The 20,247-nt window shown below is 43.9% G+C and overlaps 1 protein-coding gene across 1 annotated transcript; it reads left to right on the forward strand.

The window, feature by feature from the left end:
- The first annotated feature begins 17,784 nt into the window (after window positions 1-17,784).
- On the forward strand, window positions 17,785-19,020 carry ccl8 (C-C motif chemokine 8). The gene is given in 3 exon segments (NM_001141125.2): window positions 17,785-18,156; window positions 18,374-18,494; window positions 18,672-19,020. Coding segments are annotated over 3 exon segments (318 nt in total). The 5' UTR covers window positions 17,785-18,092; the 3' UTR covers window positions 18,805-19,020.
- The last annotated feature ends 1,227 nt before the right edge of the window (window positions 19,021-20,247 follow it).

A 20,247-nucleotide genomic window follows, 5' to 3' on the forward strand; every position in this document is an offset into this window, starting at 1 on the left:
CAGTTCGCCTTTAAACAGAACATGCAAGGTCCTTGAGCTATAAGGAGTAAGGCTCCTTTAGTCCATTATTGGGCGACATAAACATCCCTTTTTCAGGACCCTGTCTTTCAAAGATAATTCGTAAAAATCCAAATAACTTCACAGATCTTCATTGTAAAGGGTTTAAACACTGTTTCCAATGCTTGTTCAATGAACCATAAACACTTAATGAACATGCACCTGTGGAACAGTCATTAAGACATTAACAGCTTACAGGCAGTAGGCAATTAAGGTCACAGTTATGAAAACTTAGGACACTGAAGAGGCCTTTCTACTGACTCTGAAAAACACAAAAAATAGCTGCCCAGGGTCCCTGCTTATCTGCGTGAACGTGTCTTAGGCACACTGCAAGGAGGCATGAGGACTGCAGATGTGGCCAGTGCAATAAATTGCAATGTCCGTACTGTGAGACGCCTAAGACAGCGCTACAGGGAGACAGGACGGACTGCTGATCGTCCTCGCAGTGGCAGACCACGTGTAACAACACCTGCACAGGATCGGTACATCCGAACCTCACACCTGCGGGACAGGTACAGGATGGCAACAACAACTGCCCGAGTTACACCAGAAACGCACAATCCCTCCATCAGTGCTCAGACTGTCCGCAATAGGCTGACAGAGGCTGGACTGAGGGCTTGTAGGCCTGTTGTAAGGCAGGTCCTCAGACATCACCGGCAACAACGTCGCCTATGGGCACAAACCCACCGCCACTGGACCAGACAGGATTGGCAAAAAGCGCTCTTCACTGTCGAGTCGCGGTTTTGTCTCACCAGGGGGTGAGGGTCGGTTTCACGTTTATCGGCCTGTACTCTGGAGCGGGATCGATTTAGAGGTGGAGGGTCCGTCATGGTCTGGGGCGGTGTGTCACAGCATCATCGGACTGAGCTTGTTGTCAATGCAGGCAATCTCAATGCTGTGCGTTACAGGGAAGACATCCTCCTCCCTCATGTGGTAGCCTTCCTGCAGGCTCATCCTGACATGACCCTCCAGCATGATAATGCCACCAGCCATACTGCTCGTTCTGTGCGTGATTTCCTGCAAGACAGGAATGTCAGTGTTCTGCCATGGCCAGCGAAGAGCCCAGATCTCAATCCCATTGAGCACGTCTGGGACCTGTTGGATCGGAGGGTGAGGGCTAGGGCCATTCCCCCCAGAAATGCCCAGAAACTTGCAGGAGCCTTGGAGGAAGAGTGGGGTAACATCTCACAGCAAGAACTGGCAAATCTGGTGCAGTCAATGAGGAGATGCATTGCAGTACTTAATGCAGCTGGTGGCCACACCAGATACTGACTGTTACTTTTGATTTAGACCCCCCCCCCCCCCTTTGTTCAGGGACACATTATTCCATTTCTGTTAATCACATGTCCAGTTTATGTCTCAGTTGTTGAATCTTGTTATGTTCATACAAATGTTTACACATGTTAAGTTTGCTGAAAATAAACACAGTTGACAGTGAGAGGACATTTCTTTTTTTTGCTGAGTTTACAAGTAGATAGTTCAGGTAATATGTACATGTAGGTATGGGTAAAAGTGACTAGGCAATCAGGATAGATAATATAAATAAAGAGATTAGCAGCAGCATATCTTATCTTACCCTCACGTCTCTGGGTTAGTTGCTGTACTCTGGAGCGGACAGAGCAGAGAGCAGGGGTGTCTGGCTTCACCTCCAGCTCTGCACAGCAGAGGTGGTCTCTTGATGAAGAACTCTTGTTTGGGCTGACGTTCTCCTCGCCCAACAACTTCAAGCGACGCCTCTTCTGAACATCATTGACCTCTAAGACAGGATAAGGACGTTCATAATAACGGCTATGCCCCAACACTGCACTGTTAGTTAGGTGTTTGTTAGTTACACAGACAACACACTCACCTGACGAGGGGACATTGTCCTCTGTGTCAGACAGAGGGTCTCTCTGTCTCTTCAAAGCTGTCGACAACCCACTTCGATGTTTACTATCCATGCTCCTATAAAATAAACACCAAATGAAGTGCAGTGCCTAGCTAGCTATCGATTATGCAAATTAGCTAACTATCTGATTTACCCAGCAGCAGGTTCAGCTACGAGCCTGCTGCATACTGCTGCTAGCTATCTAGGGTTAGCTAACGGAGGTGGCTGAAACGACTTAACGTTAGCTAAAATGTGTAGGATATAACATCCTCTTACGTTAACAGAAGTGTCAGTGTGTGGCAAACAAGTCACGTCTGGGCATACATTGCAGTGAAGATTCAAACGACTTTGTTTATTCGACGCCTTTCCTACTTTGAATTTCAGCGGGTTTTAGACGTACGTCTGTTGTGCTTGAACACCTCGCCATAAGACTACCGTAACGCCAAGCTTTAGTGCGCAAAACTTTTGGTATTGTATTTATGGTAGGTAGACGAATAACTTCCAGAGCGGAAGAGACAAGGAACTTCAATCTAACTAACTTCATTAGATCCGTGAAGTCTCCCAAACTCTCGATTTGTCTTATTGTCACATACAACTAAAATCCAATACAAGTCAACAGTAAACATGTTGTCCCCCACGAATGATGCAGGGCCCCCATTTGGGCCAATTAGTGAAATCAATTCAAGCACCAACGGGACAGGAGATATACTCGTTCAAAGTTTGGAATTTTAGTTGATTACTGTAGCGCCCCCAATTGGGCTTATCAGTGTAGGTTTTTAAATGTCGGATCTCAAGTTTCGGCTAAATTGGACCAGAGGTGTCTGATATATAGCCCAACATCTATTTTATTTAATTAAGAACACATTCTTATTTATAATGACGGACAACGCTGGGACAATTGTGCGCCACCATATGGGACTCCCAATCACAGCAGATTGGGATACAGCCTGGAATCGAACAAGGGTCTGCAGTGACGCCTCTAGCAACTGAGCTGAAGTGCCTTAGACCGCTGCGCCACTCTGGAGGGAAAATTCAACAATGAAACGAACATTAAATGTGGAGAATGATACATTTGCAATAGAGCTGTGGCCATGATCACAATTGTTAACTTCCAATTTAATTAACTAAACATGGCCGTTAATAATTGCATAATTACACAAGGCAACAACAACAAACTGAGTTTATAGGCTATTTATTCAATCCATTTGGCAGCTCCGGGTAGACTACACAAGTGGCACAAATTGATTTGCAATAACTTCCGTGATATCGTCATTTCAACATACTGTACTTATTGTATCAAATGGTAGGCTACAGTAGCCTACAATGGCATATCAACTACTTGATGGCCAACAGATGCAAATGTAGCCTATCATTCTCCACATTTAATGTCATGTTCATTGTCCATTTTTTCCCATAACACAAGCACAAGGAGTTCCATAACATCCATTTCAAATTGAGCAGCGCTCCAGACCCTAAAACTGAGCATGAGTAAAAGCCTTCGCTTAATACTGTTATCCATAAGAAAAGTCAACAGTATAATTCATTTTACTTTAAACCACCGCTGAGCGAACTTATCTAAAGAGCTCTAGTGCGCCTAAAGTCGTTTTCTAAAGTCGTTTTCCAATGCTTTGTCGCCGTTATATCAGGTTTAGCGCGTGAATATGTTTTATGGAAAAAGGGTGTCTCCATAATGACCAATCTAAATAGCCTACTCACAACTTGTAAGAAGTTGTCACAACATGGGGGCGTGATGTTCTGTCTCCGTGACTCAGCTGCCTCTCAAAGCACACACATCCCTCCACCACTCACTCACTCACTCACTCACTCACTCACTCACTCAGTAACAGCCTGCTCACTGCCTGATAGTCAGCAGCAGCAGATCACAGTGAAATATAGATTTTTTTAAAGATACATGTCATGGCTGGCGCGGTGCAATTTAAAAGTGGCCCAAAAACCCAACATAGTTTTCAAAGTAGCCCAAAACCGCGAACATGGCAACACTGATCATTAACCATGTTAAAAAAAGGCAATAGCCTAAACATATCGTCCTTCACGACTGATGCAGCCCCTCCCTTGGGCCAGTCAGTGTAAATGAGTAAATTATGGATCTCTATGGCAAGACACATCATCTACCCAAGTTTCGTCAAAATCGGGCCAGTGGTCTCTGAGATATTGTGTGTGACTAACGTACATACAGTTGATTACAATAGTGTCCCCCTTGGGCCAATCAGTGTGATTTTGTAAATGCCTGATCTCTATGGCAAGATGCATCATTCACATACTTTTTGTCAAAATCAGGCCAGTGGTGTCTGAGATATCGCGTGGGTTAGCTAGACTCATATCCCTGAGCATGTGTGCTAAATTTCAGCTCTCTGAGTCAAACATATCCTGCGTCTCGCCAGTCCATAAAGAGTTCTCCGAATCCTGAGAAGCGTTGGAGTGGGCGGATTTCCTCGTCCTTCTCGCCAGCCGTGATTCTGGGAAGCTCCATAGTAAGAAATGTGACCGTTCCTGGTGCAAAAACAATGTCTTATCCCGGAGCTCGAGTAAATCACATTACTAAGCTGCTCCCCAATGTATTACGCCAGGACATGGACATCGATTCTATCGTTGTCCATGTGGGTTTTAATGACATTATAAAGGGCAGCTCTGAAAAGTTTAAACTGGATTTGAAAGAATTGATTGACTCTCTGCTAGACACTAACAAAAGTCCCATCATATCTGGCCCTCTGCCATCTCTGAATCGCGGCATTGATGAAATCAAATCAAATTTTATTGGTCACATACACATGATTAGCAGATGTTAATATGACTGTAGCGAAATGCTTGTGCTTCCATTTCCGACCATGCAGTAATATCTAAAAAGTAATCTAACAATTTCACAATAACTACCTTATACACACAAGTGTAAAGGAATGAATAAGAATATGTACATATAAATATATGGATGAGCGATGGCCGAACGGTAATGTAGGGTATGTAAACATTATATAAAGTGGCATTGTTTAAAGTGACTAGTGATACATTTATTACATCCAATTTTTTATTATTAAAGTGGCTATAGATTTGAGTCAGTGTCACGTCCTGACCATAGTGAGTGGTTATTTTCTATGGTGGAGTAGGTCAGGGCGTGACAGGGGGGGTTTGTCTGTTTTTGTATGTCTATGTTCAGTTTCTAGTTTTGCATTTCTATGTTGGTGTTGTTTGGCATGACCTCCAATTAGAGGCAGCAGGTTGTCGTTGTCTCTAATTGGAGGTCCTATTTAAGTTGATGTTTGTTTCACATGTGTTTGTGGGTGATTATTCGTTGTGAGTGTAGTTGATCCTCCTGCGTCACAGTTTGTTGTTTTGTGTATATTTTGAAGTGTTTAATTGTTGCATTCAGTTTCACTGGTTAAATAAATATGTGGAACTACGAAAACGCTGCATCTTGGTCCGCTCCTTCTAACAGCTGTGACAGAATCACCCACCAAAGAAGGACCAAGCAGCGTGGTAAGGAACAGCAGAAGTATTTGGATGTCACGTCCTGACCAGCAGAGGGAGTAGTTGTTTAGTATTTGGTCAGGACGTGGCAGAAATTGTGTGTTTTATGTAGTTTCTAGTTGTTCTGTTTCTGTGTTAGTCTTGTGACTCCCGATCAGGAACAGCTGGATATCGTTGTTCCTGATTGGGAGTCATATATTAGGTGTGTGTTTTTCTCTTGGGGTTGTGGGTTGTTTTATTTCGCACTGCTGTAAGTATTTGTATAGCCTGTGAAACTGTCACTCTGTCATTTCGTGTTTATTGTTTTCCGTGTACATCATAGTTAATAAAAATGATGTTGAGCACGCAATCCGCTGCGTATTGGTCCACATTTTCTGACAGTGATTTTGAGATATCTTCAGATGAAGGTGAAGATCGTGACACTGGAGGAATGGACTTGGGAGGAGATTTTGGATGGTAAAGGACCCTGGAGGCGCTATATGCATCGAAAGGCAAGTCTGAGAGGCAGCCCCGAATTTTTTTTAGGGGGGGGCACAAGGGGAGTTGGGCAGAGTCAGGATGGAGTCCTGAGACAACTTCCCGTGCTTACTGTGGGGAGCAAGTGATGGAGCAGACACTGTATTTTGCGGTGAAGCACACTGTGTCGTCAGGGCACATTCAAAGGCCGGTGCAAATTGTGCCCGCACCCCGCAGTTATCAAGCGGAGTTAAGCATCCAGCCAGGGCGGGTTGTGCAGGCCGTGCACTCCAGACCTCCAGTGCGCCTCCAAAACCCAGTGTACCCTGTGCCTGCTCCGCGCACTCTTCCTCCAGTGCGCCACCATAGCCCAGGACGTCCTGTTCCTGCTCCCCGCACTAGCCCGAAGGTGCGTGTTACTAGCCTGGCGCCTCCTATGCCAGTCCCACGAAGCAGACCTCCAGTGCGCCTCCAAGGCCCAGTGTTCCCTCCCCAGTCCGGAGCCTCCAGCGACGCCTCCCAGTCCGGAGCCTCCAGCGACGCCTCCCAGTCCGGAGCCTCCAGCGACGCCTCCCAATCCGGAGCCTCCAGCGACGCCTCCCAATCCGGAGCCTCCAGCGACGCCTCCAGCGACGCCTCCCAGCCCCGAGCCTCCAGCGACGGTCTGCAGCCCCGAGCCTCCAGCGGCGGCATGCAGCCCCGAGCCTCCAGCGGCGGCATGCAGCCCCGAGCCTCCAGCGGCGGCATGCAGCCCCGAGTCATCAGCGGCGGCATGCAGCCCCGAGTCATCAGCGGCGGCATGCAGCCCCGAGTCATCAGCGGCGGCATGCAGCCCCGAGTCATCAGCGGCGGCATGCAGCCCCGAGTCATCATTGGCGGCATGCAGCCCAGAGCCTTCAGCGGCGGCCTGCAGCCCCGAGTCTTCAGCGGTGGTCTTTAGCCCAAAGTTTTCAGCGGCGGTTGGTGGTCCGAAGCATCCGGCGAGGATCCATGGTCTGGTTCCTCTGGACATACAGAAGCGGGGGGATCAGTGGGCAGTGGGGGTACCACGCCCGGAACCAAAGCCGCCGCCATAGACAGTTGTCACCCACCCTACCCTCCCTTTGTGTTGTGTTGTTTTTTAGGCGCGATCGGAGTCCGCACCTTTGGGGGGGGTACTGTCATGTTATTAAAGTGGCTATAGATTTGAGTCAGTGTCACGTCCTGACCATAGTGAGTGGTTATTTTCTATGGTGGAGTAGGTCAGGGCGTGACAGGGGGGGTTTGTCTGTTTTTGTATGTCTATGTTCAGTTTCTAGTTTTGCATTTCTATGTTGGTGTTGTTTGGCATGACCTCCAATTAGAGGCAGCAGGTTGTCGTTGTCTCTAATTGGAGGTCCTATTTAAGTTGATGTTTGTTTCACATGTGTTTGTGGGTGATTATTCGTTGTGAGTGTATTTGATCCTCCTGCTTCACAGTTTGTTGTTTTGTGTATATTTTGAAGTGTTTAATTGTTGCATTCAATTTCACTGGTTAAATAAATATGTGGAACTACGAAAACGCTGCATATTGGTCCGCTCCATCTAACAGCTGTGACAGTCAGTATGTTGGCAGCAGCCACTCAATGTTAGTGATGGCTGTTTAACAGTCTGATGGCCTTGAGATAGAAGCTATTTTTCAGTCTCTCGGTCCCAGCTTTGATGTACCTGTACTGACCTCGCCTTCTGGATGATAGCGGGGTGAACAGGCAGTGGCTCGGGTGGTTGTTGTCCTTGATTTTTTTGGCCTTCCTGTGACATCGGGTGGTGTAGGTGTCCTGGAGGGCAGGTACTTTGCCCCCGGTGATGTGTTGTGCAGACCTCACTACCCTTTGGAGAGCCTTGCGGTTGTGGGTGGAGCAGTTGCCGTATCAGGCGGTAATACAGCCTGACAGGATGCTCTCGATTGTGCATCTGTAAAAGTTTGTGTGTTTTTGGTGACAAGCCAAATTTCTTCAGCCTCCTGAGGTTGAAGAGGCGCTGTTGCGCCTTCATCACACTGTCTGTGTGGGTGGACCATTTCAGTATGTCCGTGATGTGTACGCCGAGGAACTTAACATTTTCCACCTTCTCCACTACTGTCCCATCGATGTGGATAGGGGGGGTGCTCCCTCTGCTGTTTCCTGAAGTCCACGATCATCTCCTTTGTTTTGTTGATGTTGAGTGTGAGGTTATTTTCCTGACACCACACTCTGAGGGCCTTCTCCTCCTCCCTGTAGGCCGTCTCGTCGTTGTTGGTAATCAAGCCTACCACTGTAGTGTCGTCTGCAAACTTGATGATTGAGTTGGAGGCGTGCATGGCCATGCAGTCATGGGTGAACAGGGAGTACAGGAGAGGGCTGAGAACGCACCCTTGTGGGGCCCCAGTGTTGAGGATCAGCGGGGTGGAGATGTTGTTTCCTACCCTCACCACCTGGGGGCGGCCCGTCAAAGTCCAGGACCCAGTTGCACAGGGCAGGGTCGAGACCCAGGTTCTCGAGCTTAATGATGTGCTTGGAGGGTACTATGGTGTTAAATGCTGAGCTGTAGTCGATGAACATCATTCTTACATAGGTATTCCTCTTGTCCAGATGGGTTAGGGCAGTATGCAGTGTGATTGCGATTGCGTCGTCTGTGAACCTATTGGGGCGGTAAGCAAATTAGAGTGGGTCTAGGGTGTCAGGTAGGGTGGAGATGATATGGTCCTTGACTAGTCTCTCAAAGCACTTCATGATGACGGAAGTGAGTGCTACGGGGCGATAGTCATTTAGTTCAGTTACCTTAGCTTTCTTGGGAACAGGAACAATGGTGGCCCTCTTGAAGCATGTGGGAACAGCAGACTGGGATAGGGATTGATTATGTCCGTAAACACACCAGCCAGCTGGTCTGCCCATGCTCTGAGGACGCACCTAGGGATGCCGTCTGGGCCGGCAGCCTTGCGAGGGTTAACACATTTAAATGTTTTACTCACGTTGGCTGCGGTGAGGGAGAGTCCGCAGGTTTTGGTAGCGGGCCATGTTGGTGGCACTGTATTGTCCTCAAATCGAGCAAAGAAGTTGTTTACTTTGTCTGGGAACAAGACATCGGGGTCTGCGACGGGACTGGTTTTCTTTTTGTAGTCCGTGATTGACTGTAGACCCTGCCACATACCTCTCATGTCTGAGCCATTGAATTGCGACTCTACTTTGTCTCTATACTGACGCTTAGCTTGTTTGATTGCCTTGCGGAGGGAATAGCTACACTGTTTGTATTCGGTCATGTTTCCGGTCGCCTTGCCCTGATTAAAAGCAGTGGTTTGCGCTTTCAGTTTTGCGCGAATGCTGCCATCAATCCACGGTTTCTGGTTGGGGAAGGTTTTAATTGTCGCCGTGGGTACAACATCATCGATGCACTTGCTAATAAACTCGCTCACTGAATCAGTATATACATCAATGTTGTTGTTCGACGCTATCCTGAACATATCCCACTCCACGTGATCGAAGCAATCTTGAAGCGTGGAATCAGATTGGTCAGACCAGTGTTGAACAGACCTGAGCACTGGCGTTTCCTGTTTTAGTTTCTGTCTATAGGCTGGGAGCAACAAAATGGAGTCGTGGTCAGATTTGCCGAAAGGAGGGCGAGGGAGGGCTTTGTACGCGTCGCGGAAGTTAGAGTAACAATGATCCACAATGATTTTTCCATCCCGGGTCGCACATTCGATATGCTTATAAAATTTAGGGAGCCTTGTTTTCAGATTAGCCTTGTTAAAATAGCCTCAGGATATGTGGTTTCCAGTTTGCATAGAGCCCAATGAAGTTCTTTCAGGGCTGTCGAGGTGTCTGCTTGGGGGGGGGGATGTACACGACTGTGATTATAATCGAAGAGAATTCTCTTGGTAGATAATGCGGTCGGCATTTGATTGTAAGGAATTCTAGGTCAGGTGAAGAAAAGGACTTGAGTTCTTTGAACGCTTTAGCAGGATTCATTCGCTTCACAACTGGCTACGTGATTATTACAGGTCAATGGGTATAACTTTTGTTGACAAATTCGATACCTTTTGGAAACAAAACACATTTTATAAGGAGGATGGGATCCACCCAAATCATATGGGATCCTGGATCCTTTCACAGCACTATAAGGCTGCATTGAGACAATGACTTATCAATGACCCAAGCCCAGCTCAGCTAATCCCTACCATTGTGATGCAGAGTTGTCATAATGCTTCAGCAAATGTACATTACACCACGGGCATCAGTAGACACAATATAAGTAACCTAATTTATGTCCATTCAACTGCCCCGAATGCCTCTACTGATCCTACAGCTATTGTATGCAGTAATCATGTGCCTATGAACCAGATTTATACTGTTAGCACCAAGCCGGTGTGCCCTAGGAGGAAGTCCACTGGTGTGCCGCTCACCCTGCGCTAACATGAAGAACATGAGCACGTCTACTGCTGCTAAGCTTCCCAGTAAAGCAATAAAAGTAAGTCAACTTCCCAGAAGAAAAGTGCTCAGAATAGCCCATGTTAACTTATGTATCTTAAGAAACAAGGTTCATGAAATCAATAATTTGCTAGTAACAGATGGCATTCATATTCTGACTATCTCTGAAACTCACTTAGATCATACCTTTGATGATACAGTGGTAGCAATACAAGGTAATAACATTTACAGAAAATATAGAAATGCCAATGGTGGAGGTGTTGCTGTTTATATTCAGAACCATATTCTTGTAAAGATTAGAGAGGATCTCATGTTAAATACTATTGAAGTAATATGGCTACAGGTTCATCTGCCTCACCTAAAGCCCATTCTGGTGGGAAGCTGCTATAGACCACCAAGGGCTAACAGTCTGTATCTGGATAACATGTGTGAAATGCTTGATAATATATGTGATATCAACAGAGAGGTGTATATTCTGGGTGATTTAAATATTGACTGTCTTTCATCAAGCTGCCCACTCAAGAAAAAGCTTCAAACTGTAACCAGTGCCTGCAACCTGGTTCAGTTTATCAGTCAACCTAGGGTAGTTACAAACAGCACAGGAATGAAATCATCAACATGTATTGATCACATCTTTACTAATGCTGCAGAAATTAACTTGAAAGCAGTATCCAGATCCATTGGATGTTGTGATCACAATATAGTAGCCATATCTAGGAAAACCAAAGTTCCAAAGGCTGGGCCTAATATAGTGTATAAGAGGTCATACAATAAGTTTTGTAGTGATTCCTATGTTATTGATGTAAATAATATTTGTTGGTCCGTGGTGTGTAATGAGGAGCAAACAGACACTGCACTTGACACATTTATGAAATTGCTTATTCCAGTTGCTAATAAGCATGCACCCATTAAGAAAATGACTGTAAAAACGGTTAGGTCCCTATGGATTGATGAGGAATTAAACAATTGTATGGTTGAGAGTGATGGGGCAAAAGGAATGGCAAATAAGTCTGGCTGCACAACCAATTGGCAAACTTATTGAAAATTGAGAAATCATATGACTAAACTGAATAAAAAAGAAGAAACTACACTATGAAACAAAGATAAATGAAATGAAGAATGATAGTGAAAAGCTTTGGAGCACCTTAAATTAAATTCTGGGAAAAAAGGCAAACTCAGCTCATCATTCATTGAATCAGATGGCTCATTCATCACAAAACCAACTGATATTGCTAACTACTTTAATGATTTTTTCATTGGCAAGATTAGCAAACTTAGGCATGATATGCCAGCAACAAATGCTGACACTACACATCCAAGTATATCTGACCAAATTATGAAAGACAAGCATTGTCATTTTCAATTCTGTAAAGTTAGTGTGGAAGAGGCAAAACAATTATTGTTGTCTATCAACAATGACAAGCCACCGGGGTCTGACAACTTGGATGGAAAATTATGGAGGATAATAGAGGCCGATATTGCCACTCCTATTTGCCATATTTTCAATTTAAGCCTACTAGAATGTGTGTGCCCCCAGGCTTGGAGGGGAGCTAAAGTCATTTCGCTACCCAAGAATAGTAAAGCCCCCTTTACAGGCTCAAATAGCCGACCAATCAGCCTGTTACTGACCCTTAGTAAACTTTTGGAAAAAATTGTGTTTGACCAGACACAATGCTATTGTACAGTAAACAAATGTTCAGTATGCTTATAGAGGACATTCAACAAGCACAGCACTTACACAAATGACTGATGATTGTCTGAGAGAAATTGATGATAAAAATATTGTGGCGGCTGTTTTGTTAGACTTCAGTGCGGCTTGTGACATTATCAATCATAGTCTGCTGCTGGCAAAATGTATGTGTTATGGCTTTACACCGCCTGCTATATTGTGGATAAAGAGTTACCTGTCTAACAGAACACAGATGGTGTTCTTTAATGGAAGCCTTTCCAACACAATCCAGGTAGAATCAGGAATTCCCCAAGGCAGCTGTGTAGGCCCATTACTTTTTCAATCTTTACTAATGAATTGCTACTGGCTTTGAGGAAAGCCAGTGTGTCTATGTATGTTGATAACGCAACACTATACATGTCAGCTATGACAGCGACTGAAATGACTGCAACACTTAACAAAGAGTTGCAGTTAGTTTCAGAGTGGTTGGCAAGGAATAGGTTCATCCTAAATATTTCTACAACTAAAAGCATTGTATTTGGGGCAAATCATTCACTAAACCCTAAACTTAAACTAAATCTTTTAATAAATAATGTGGAAATTGAGCAAGTTGAGGTGACTAAACTGCTTGGAGTTACCCTGGATTGTAAACTGTCATGGTCAAAACATATTGATACAACAGTAGCTAAGATGGGGAGTTTGTCCATGACAGCACTGCTCTGCCTTCTTGACAATACTGTCAACAAGGCTGGTCCTACAGGCCCTAGTTTTGTCGCAGCTGGACTACTGTTCAGTCGTGTGGTCAGGTGCCACAAAGAAGGACTTAGGAAAATTGTAATTGGTTCAGAACAGGGCAGCATGCCTGGCCCTTAGATGTACACAGAGAGCTAATATTAATAATATGCATGTCAAGCTCTCCTGGCTCAAAGTGGAAGAGAGATTGACTTCATCACTGCTTGTATTTATGATAGGTATTGACATGTTGAATGCACCGAGCTGTCTGTTTGAACTACTGGGGCATATCTCGGACACCCATGCATACCCCACAAGACATGCCAGAAGAGATCTCTTCACAGTCCCCAAGTCCAAAACAGACTATGGAAGGTGCACAGTACTACATAGAGCCATGACTACAGCGAACTCTATTCCACATCAAGTAACTCATGCAAGCAGTAAAATTTTATTTAAAAAACAGATTAAAAAAAACACCTTATGGAACAGCGGGGACTGTGAAGCTACACAAACATTGGCACAGACACATGCATACACACGATAGCATACACACTATACACACACGTACACATGGATTTTGTATTGTATATATGTGGTAGTGGTGGAGTAGGGGCCTGTGGGCACACAGTGTGTTGTGAATGTATTGTAATTTTTTTTAAATTGTATAAACTGCCTTAATTTTGCTGGACCCCAGGAAGAGTAGCTGATGCATTGGCAGCAGCTAATGGGGATTCATAATAAATACAAATCAAGATGTAAACATGTGCCCGTTATAGCGCCACCGTGTGGTCGATATGAATGTTCTCGCATATGTTGCGTCTTGACAGTGTTTGCAATGTGTACCAAATTGTGTTACAATACGAATATCCTTGACTGAGTCATACTTTAGGTCAAACGGGGTGAGGGGTGTGACCTTTCAAAGTTAGCTTTTTCAATCTCTTGTTATACCTTCACCATCTGGCCAATCAGTGTAATTTAGTAAATGCCGGATCTCTATGGCAAGACCATCATTCACACAAGTGTCGTCAAAATCGGGCCAGTGTTGGCTGAGATATCACATTTGACTAAAATAATAATGAGAACGTGTATGGACGGAGATAGATCCACAGTCCCCTCCCTGATTTAATTGTGGGGGACAACAAATCCCAAACACATTCTACATTCATTTAACATTGATTGAACATACATGCGAGGTCTGAAGTAGTCTCATTAGCATTATTGCAGAATACCAATGATTAACTGTCTGTGGAAATTGTTGAGGGTTGAAAATGATGGGTTGCAAGTGTGTGGGAGTCAGCCTGATATGAAAATGCTACTGTATGTATGTGTGTAAAAAATATCTGATAAGATCTGTTGTCTGTACAATCTCCACTTGTCACAGACAGCTCCACACCACAGACTTCTGCAACAGCGGCCTACACTGACATTTTCACAGTGTTGGGGAGTAGTGAACTATATGTAGTTCAACTAGTAATTTAACAACATTTTGCAGTAGCTTGGTGGTAGTTTAACTAAATTCAAATATAGATAGTGTTTTCAGTAGTTAATTACTTTTTTGCCATGTAGCGGTGTAGCTAACTACTGGAACTACACACCTTACTAATTATCACTTGAAACATTGTTTTTGTGTTTAATAGGATAAATTACACATTCTGTTATTATATGACCCCAAAGTGTCTTGTAATTACATGTTATAGTCTTTTACATTTCAGATTTACATATGATAATTTTTCACAAAGTAGTTTGGAGGTAGTAAACTACTTTTTCAAAGTAACTTTAGTTGAGTAAACTATATTTTTGTAGGGCTAGCTTAAGTGTAGCTTAACTTCTTCCAGTGTGAAGTAATTGGTAGCTATATATATAGTGCATTCAGAAAGTACTACTCAGTACTTTGTTGAAGCACCTTTGGCAGTGATTACAGCCTTGTGCCTTCTTGGGTATGACGCTATAAGCTTAGCACACCTGTATTTGGGGAATTTATCCCATTCTTCTCTGTAGATCCTCTCAAGCTCTGTCAGGTTAGATGGGGTGCTTCGGTGCACAGCTATTTTCAGCTCTCTCAGCTCGCCCCAGTCCGAGGTCCTGAGCAGGTTTTCATCAAGGATCTCTCTGTACTTTGCTCCGGTCATCTTACCTTCAACCATGACTAGTCACCCAGTCCCTGCCGCTGAAAATAATCCCCACAGCATCATGCTGCCATAACCATGCTTCACCTTAGGGGTGGTGCCAGTTTTCCTCCAAACGTGATGCTTGGCATTCAGGCCAAAGAGTTCAATCTTGGTTTCATCAGACCAGAGAATCTTGTTTCTCATGGAAAACTCCAAGTGGGCTGACATGCCTTTTACTGAGGAGTGGCTTCTGTCTGGCCACTCTACCATAAAGGCCTGATTGGTGGAGTGCTGCAGAGATGGTTGTCCTTCTAGAACTCTGGAGCTCTGTCAGAGTGACCATCGGGTTCTTGGTCACCTCCCTGACCAAGGCCCTTCTCCCCCGATTGCTCAGTTTGGCCTGGCGGCCAGCTCTAGGAAGAGTCTTGGTGGTTCCAAACTTCAACCATTTAAGAATGATGGAGGGCAGTCTTCATGAGGACCTTTAATGCTGCATAATTGTTTTTGGTACCCTTCCCCAGATCTGTGCCTTGACACAATCCTGTCTCTAAGCTCCAAGGACAATTGCTTCGACCTCATGGCGTGGTTTTTGGTCTGACATGCCCTGTCAACTGTGGGACCTTATATAGACAGGCGTGTGCCTTTCCAAATCATATCCAATCAATTGAATTTAACACAGGTGGACTCCAATCAAGTTGTAGAAACATCTAAAGGATGATCAATGGAAACAGAATGCACCTGAGCTCAATTTTGAGTTTCATAGCAAAAGGTCTGAATACATATGTAAATAAGGTATTTCTGTTTTATTTTTTCATAAATTTGCAAACATTTCTAAAAACCTGTTTTCCCTTTGTCATTATGGGGTAGGTATTGTGTGTATATGGATGAGAAAAAAAAATGATTTAATACATTTTAGAATAAGGCTGGAACATAACAAAATGTGGAAAAAGTCAGAAGTCTGAGTACTTTCCGAATGCACTGTATATAACTATATTTTCAGAGTAGCTTCCCCAACACTTCCTTTTCACAACCATTTGAAAAAAAAATACCTTAAATAGAAAATTCTTGGGGGTTTCCTGATGTCATGGGTATCATTTGACCAAATGGTTGTACAGTAGACCTAGCATGCATATATACAGTGCATTCGGAAAGTATTCAAACCCCTTTACTTTCTACACATTTTGTTACGTTACAGTCTTAATCTAAAATAGATTAAATATATTTTTTCTCAATCTACACACAATACCCCATAATGATAAAGCAAAAACAGTTTAGATTTTTGTTGCACTTTATTACAAATAAAAAACAGAAATACCTTATTTACATAAGTATTTAGACCCTTTGCTTTGAGACTCAAAATTGAGCTCAGGTGCATCCTGTTTCCATTGATCATCCTTGAGATATTTCTACAACTTGATTGGAGTCCACCTGTGGTAAATTCAATTGATTGGACCTAATTTGGAAAGGCACACACCTGGCTATATAAGGTCACACAGTTGACAGTGCACGTCAGACCAAATACCAGATCATGAGGTCGAAGGAATTCTCCGTAGAGCGCAGAGACAGGATTGTGTCGAGGCACAGATCTGGGGAAGGGTATGAAAACATTTCTGCAGCATTGAACGTCGCCAACAACACAGTGGCCTCCATCATTCTTAAATGGTTGAAGTTTGGAACCACCAAGACTCTTCCTAGAGCTGGCCACCAGGCCAAACTGAGCAATCGGGGGAGAAGAGCCTTGGTCAGGGAGGTGACCAAGAACCCGATGGTCACTCTGACATAGCTCCAGAGTTCCTCTGTGGAAATGGGAGAACCTTCCAGAAGGACAACCATCTCTGCAGCACTCCACCAATCAGGCCTTTATGGTAGTGTGGCCAGACGGAAGCCACTCCTCAGTAAAAGGCACATGACAGCCGCTTGGAGTTTGCCAAAAGGCATCTAAAGGACTCTCAGACCATGAGAAACAAGATTCTCTGGTCTGATGAAACCAAGACTTTGGCCTGAATTCCAAGCGTCACTTCTGGAGGAAACCTGGTACCATCCCTACGGTGAAGCATGGTGGTGGCAGCGTCATGCTGTGGGGATGTTTTTCAGCAGCAGGGAGTGGGAGACTAGTCAGGATTGAGGGAAAGAAGAACGGAGCAAAGTACAGAGAGATCCTTGATGAAAACCTGCTTCTGAGCGCTCAGGATCTTAGACTGGGGCAAAGGTTCACCTTCCAACAGGACAACAACCCTAAGCACACAGTCAAGACAACACAGGAGTGGCTTCGACAAGTATCTGAATGTCCTTGAATGGCCCAGCCAGAGCCCGGACATGAACCCGATCGAACATCTCTGGAGAGACCTGAAAATTGCTGTGCAGCGACACTCCCCATCCAACCTGACAGAGCTTGAGAGGATCTACAGAGAAGAATGCGAGAATCTCTCCAAATACAGGTGTGCCAACCTTGTAGTATCATACCCACGAAGACTCGAAGGCTGTAATTGCTGCCAAAGGTGCTTCAACAAAGTACTGAGTAAAGGGTCTGAATACTTATGTAAATGTGATATTTCAGTAATTTATTTTGTTTGTTGCAGAAATGTCTTAAAAAAACTGCTTTTGCTTTGTAATTATGGGGTATTGTGTGTAGATTGATGATGGAAAAAAACAATTGAATCCATTTTAGAATAAGGTTGTAACGTAACAAAATGTGGAAGTCGTCAAGGGATCTGAATACTTTCCGAATGCACTGTACATCTCAATATTGTTTGTTATTAAGGCTTGTGGTGATCATAATTGTAGTCATTTTTTACTTATTACAACTAAATAATGCAAGAGGACAACAGAATGTTCAGCTTCTTCTAAGACTGTTAAATGAATGTTGTTTGATGATGGCATAGCTTCAAATAGCTGATACAGTGTGACCCATTACTGCTTCGACTTTTTGTGATGATTCGTCATTTGCTTTCCGGTGACAAAGGGTTGCTAGAGATCATTTGCAAGCACTGTGGTGGCACTGCATTTAATCTTATCTTCTTTGCCTCGTATTTAGTCCCCTGCCTCTCAAAAAGGAAGTGACAAGGCAGTAGAATATAAAGATGATAGATATTGTAGTGGTTGGCAGGCTATGGGGGTGTATGGAAATTGGACATTGTAATGGCATTCTCTTCTAGGAAATATTAATATAACTCTGGAAGTTCCATCATACATCTTGACAGTATTTATATGAGGAGATGTAACCCTTATGGACTCAGACTACAGAGGAACCAAGACAAAGACAGGTCAAAAGCCAGACTTTCGACACATCTCAAATCATCATGAAGACTACCTGCTTGGCTCTTGGGTTATTGCTGCTGACAGTAACCCAGTCCTATGCTATCCGTAAGTTCATTAAGTTTTCATGAGGATTGTGCAGAAATTTGTAACCAATGTGTGCTTATATGCCCTTTTATAACTTGGCTAGGTGACTCCTTTCATGATTTTGATTATATACCTGTAAAGAGCTTGTCATACTTTTCTTGGGTCAGTTGCCCTATGGCTTACGCTAGGAAATAGAAATCAAAGGATGTTCTAATTGACACAACTTATTCCCCCACAGCTCTTGGACTGGAGTCCTCACCTGACAGCTGCTGTTTCAGCTTCTCCAAAATGAGAGTACCCATCAAGAAGATCGACTCCGTTCAGAAGACTCACAGTGGATGCCCCCAACCAGCATTTGTGTAAGTGTTTGTTCCCCTTCTTCTGATGCCACAGTCCAAAAGGACAACTGCTTAGTTTGATGCCCTAGCATTGTCTCAGTTATGGAAGACTGAAGACTTTCACTGACTTGCAACAATCATACAAGCAATAGAACCCGCCTGATGTTTCTCTTTTGTACCATTATCCCTCTACAACAGGGTCAAAACTGTTGAGGGCAGAGGGATTTGCTACCAGTCGAGTGTGCTGTGGGTACAGAAAGCCTTCAACCGGGTCAAGCAGCCAGCAGCTGTGGCCACAAGTAGTGGCATTGAGGGTTCCAGTCATCCTTGATAGCCTCATCATGACTCAAGCCTCAAGACTATTCTGTCATCAACATGCAAGCAATGCATTCTAAGAGACATGTTTATCACTTAGAATGCAGAAATTACTATTTTGCAATATATGGAATTGGGAAAGGAGTGTTAGGATGTACAAACATGTTTTTGTGTATGTGAATACTGTATGTAAGAATCCACTGCTTAAATAAAATGAGAAAACATTTGACTTAAACATAAGTCTCATCTTTAATATAATAATGTACAGTTAGATAGAGAACAGATGATAAAAGGAAGAACCGAATAAAGCTGAAAACAGTGTACATAGAAAAAAAATATATAAACCAAAAAACAACTCCTAAAGTTATGACTACCTTTTAACAGTGGTTTCTAGGATAAGGGATTGGTTAAAGTACTATTTAGAAAAAGTTTGTTTCAGAAGTTTGCTCAACTGAGCCTTTTACTGACCAGTGTAGGTTGGGTCAAAGGTTGTCTTCTGTTAATTCACAGGGATTTTGAGTTTGTGTTCAGTTGTGAATTATAACAATTTAGTCATTTCCATTATGAATGTGAACCAGAGAAGAAGTACAGGGGTTAGATATTAGATGTGTGTTGTACGCGTCTGTCCCTTTTGCATGTCTTCGATGCATCTGTTAAGATTATACAGGTTTGTAAAATCAAGACTAGGCTAAAATATTAGCTTATGAACCACTTACTGTAATGATCCTACTGGGTTTAAGAAATCTTAGTTCTCCAACCATACATTATATATTAAAATAAAACTTGACGATCCTCAGAGAGGTAAGGGTTTTGAGGTGTCACACAGTGTGGCTTAGTGTTAGTCTCACCATGCGTTTGGGACAAACCCATGCATATAGAGCTTTCAGCACAGTCTTTAGAACAGAGGACGCGACAGGGAGAGAGAGGACGCGACAGGGAGAGAGAGGACGCGACAGGGAGAGAGAGGACGCGACAGGGAGAGAGAGGACGCGACAGGGAGAGAGAGGACGCGACAGGGAGAGAGAGGACGCGACAGGACGCGACAGGGAGAGAGAGGACGCGACAGGGAGAGAGAGGACGCGACAGGGAGAGAGGACAAGGGATATATAGGGCTTTAGGTTCAGGGCTTCCACAAAATCCATCACTTCACATATAAAACATCATCACGATTATCATTCTTTTAGACACCCATGCAATTTGTGTAATATCATCTATATAAGAGGGACATGATTATCTACTTCAGTATCCAGATAATGTTGCTATGACACTGACAATGTTCCTGTTAACGTTACATGTGTGTTCCATTAGTAAAAATCGGAGGCATGGTTCTGATTGCATTATCAGGCATTATCTAGGACCTCAAACACATAGTTTACAGTTATACACACTAGAGGTCGACCGATTAAACGGAATGGCCGATTAATTAGGGCCGATTTCGAGTTTTCATAACAATCGGTAA

This window comes from Salmo salar, chromosome 16 (assembly GCF_965601325.2).
Source record: "Salmo salar chromosome 16, fSalSal1, whole genome shotgun sequence".
Classification (NCBI taxonomy): Eukaryota; Metazoa; Chordata; class Actinopteri; order Salmoniformes; family Salmonidae; genus Salmo; species Salmo salar.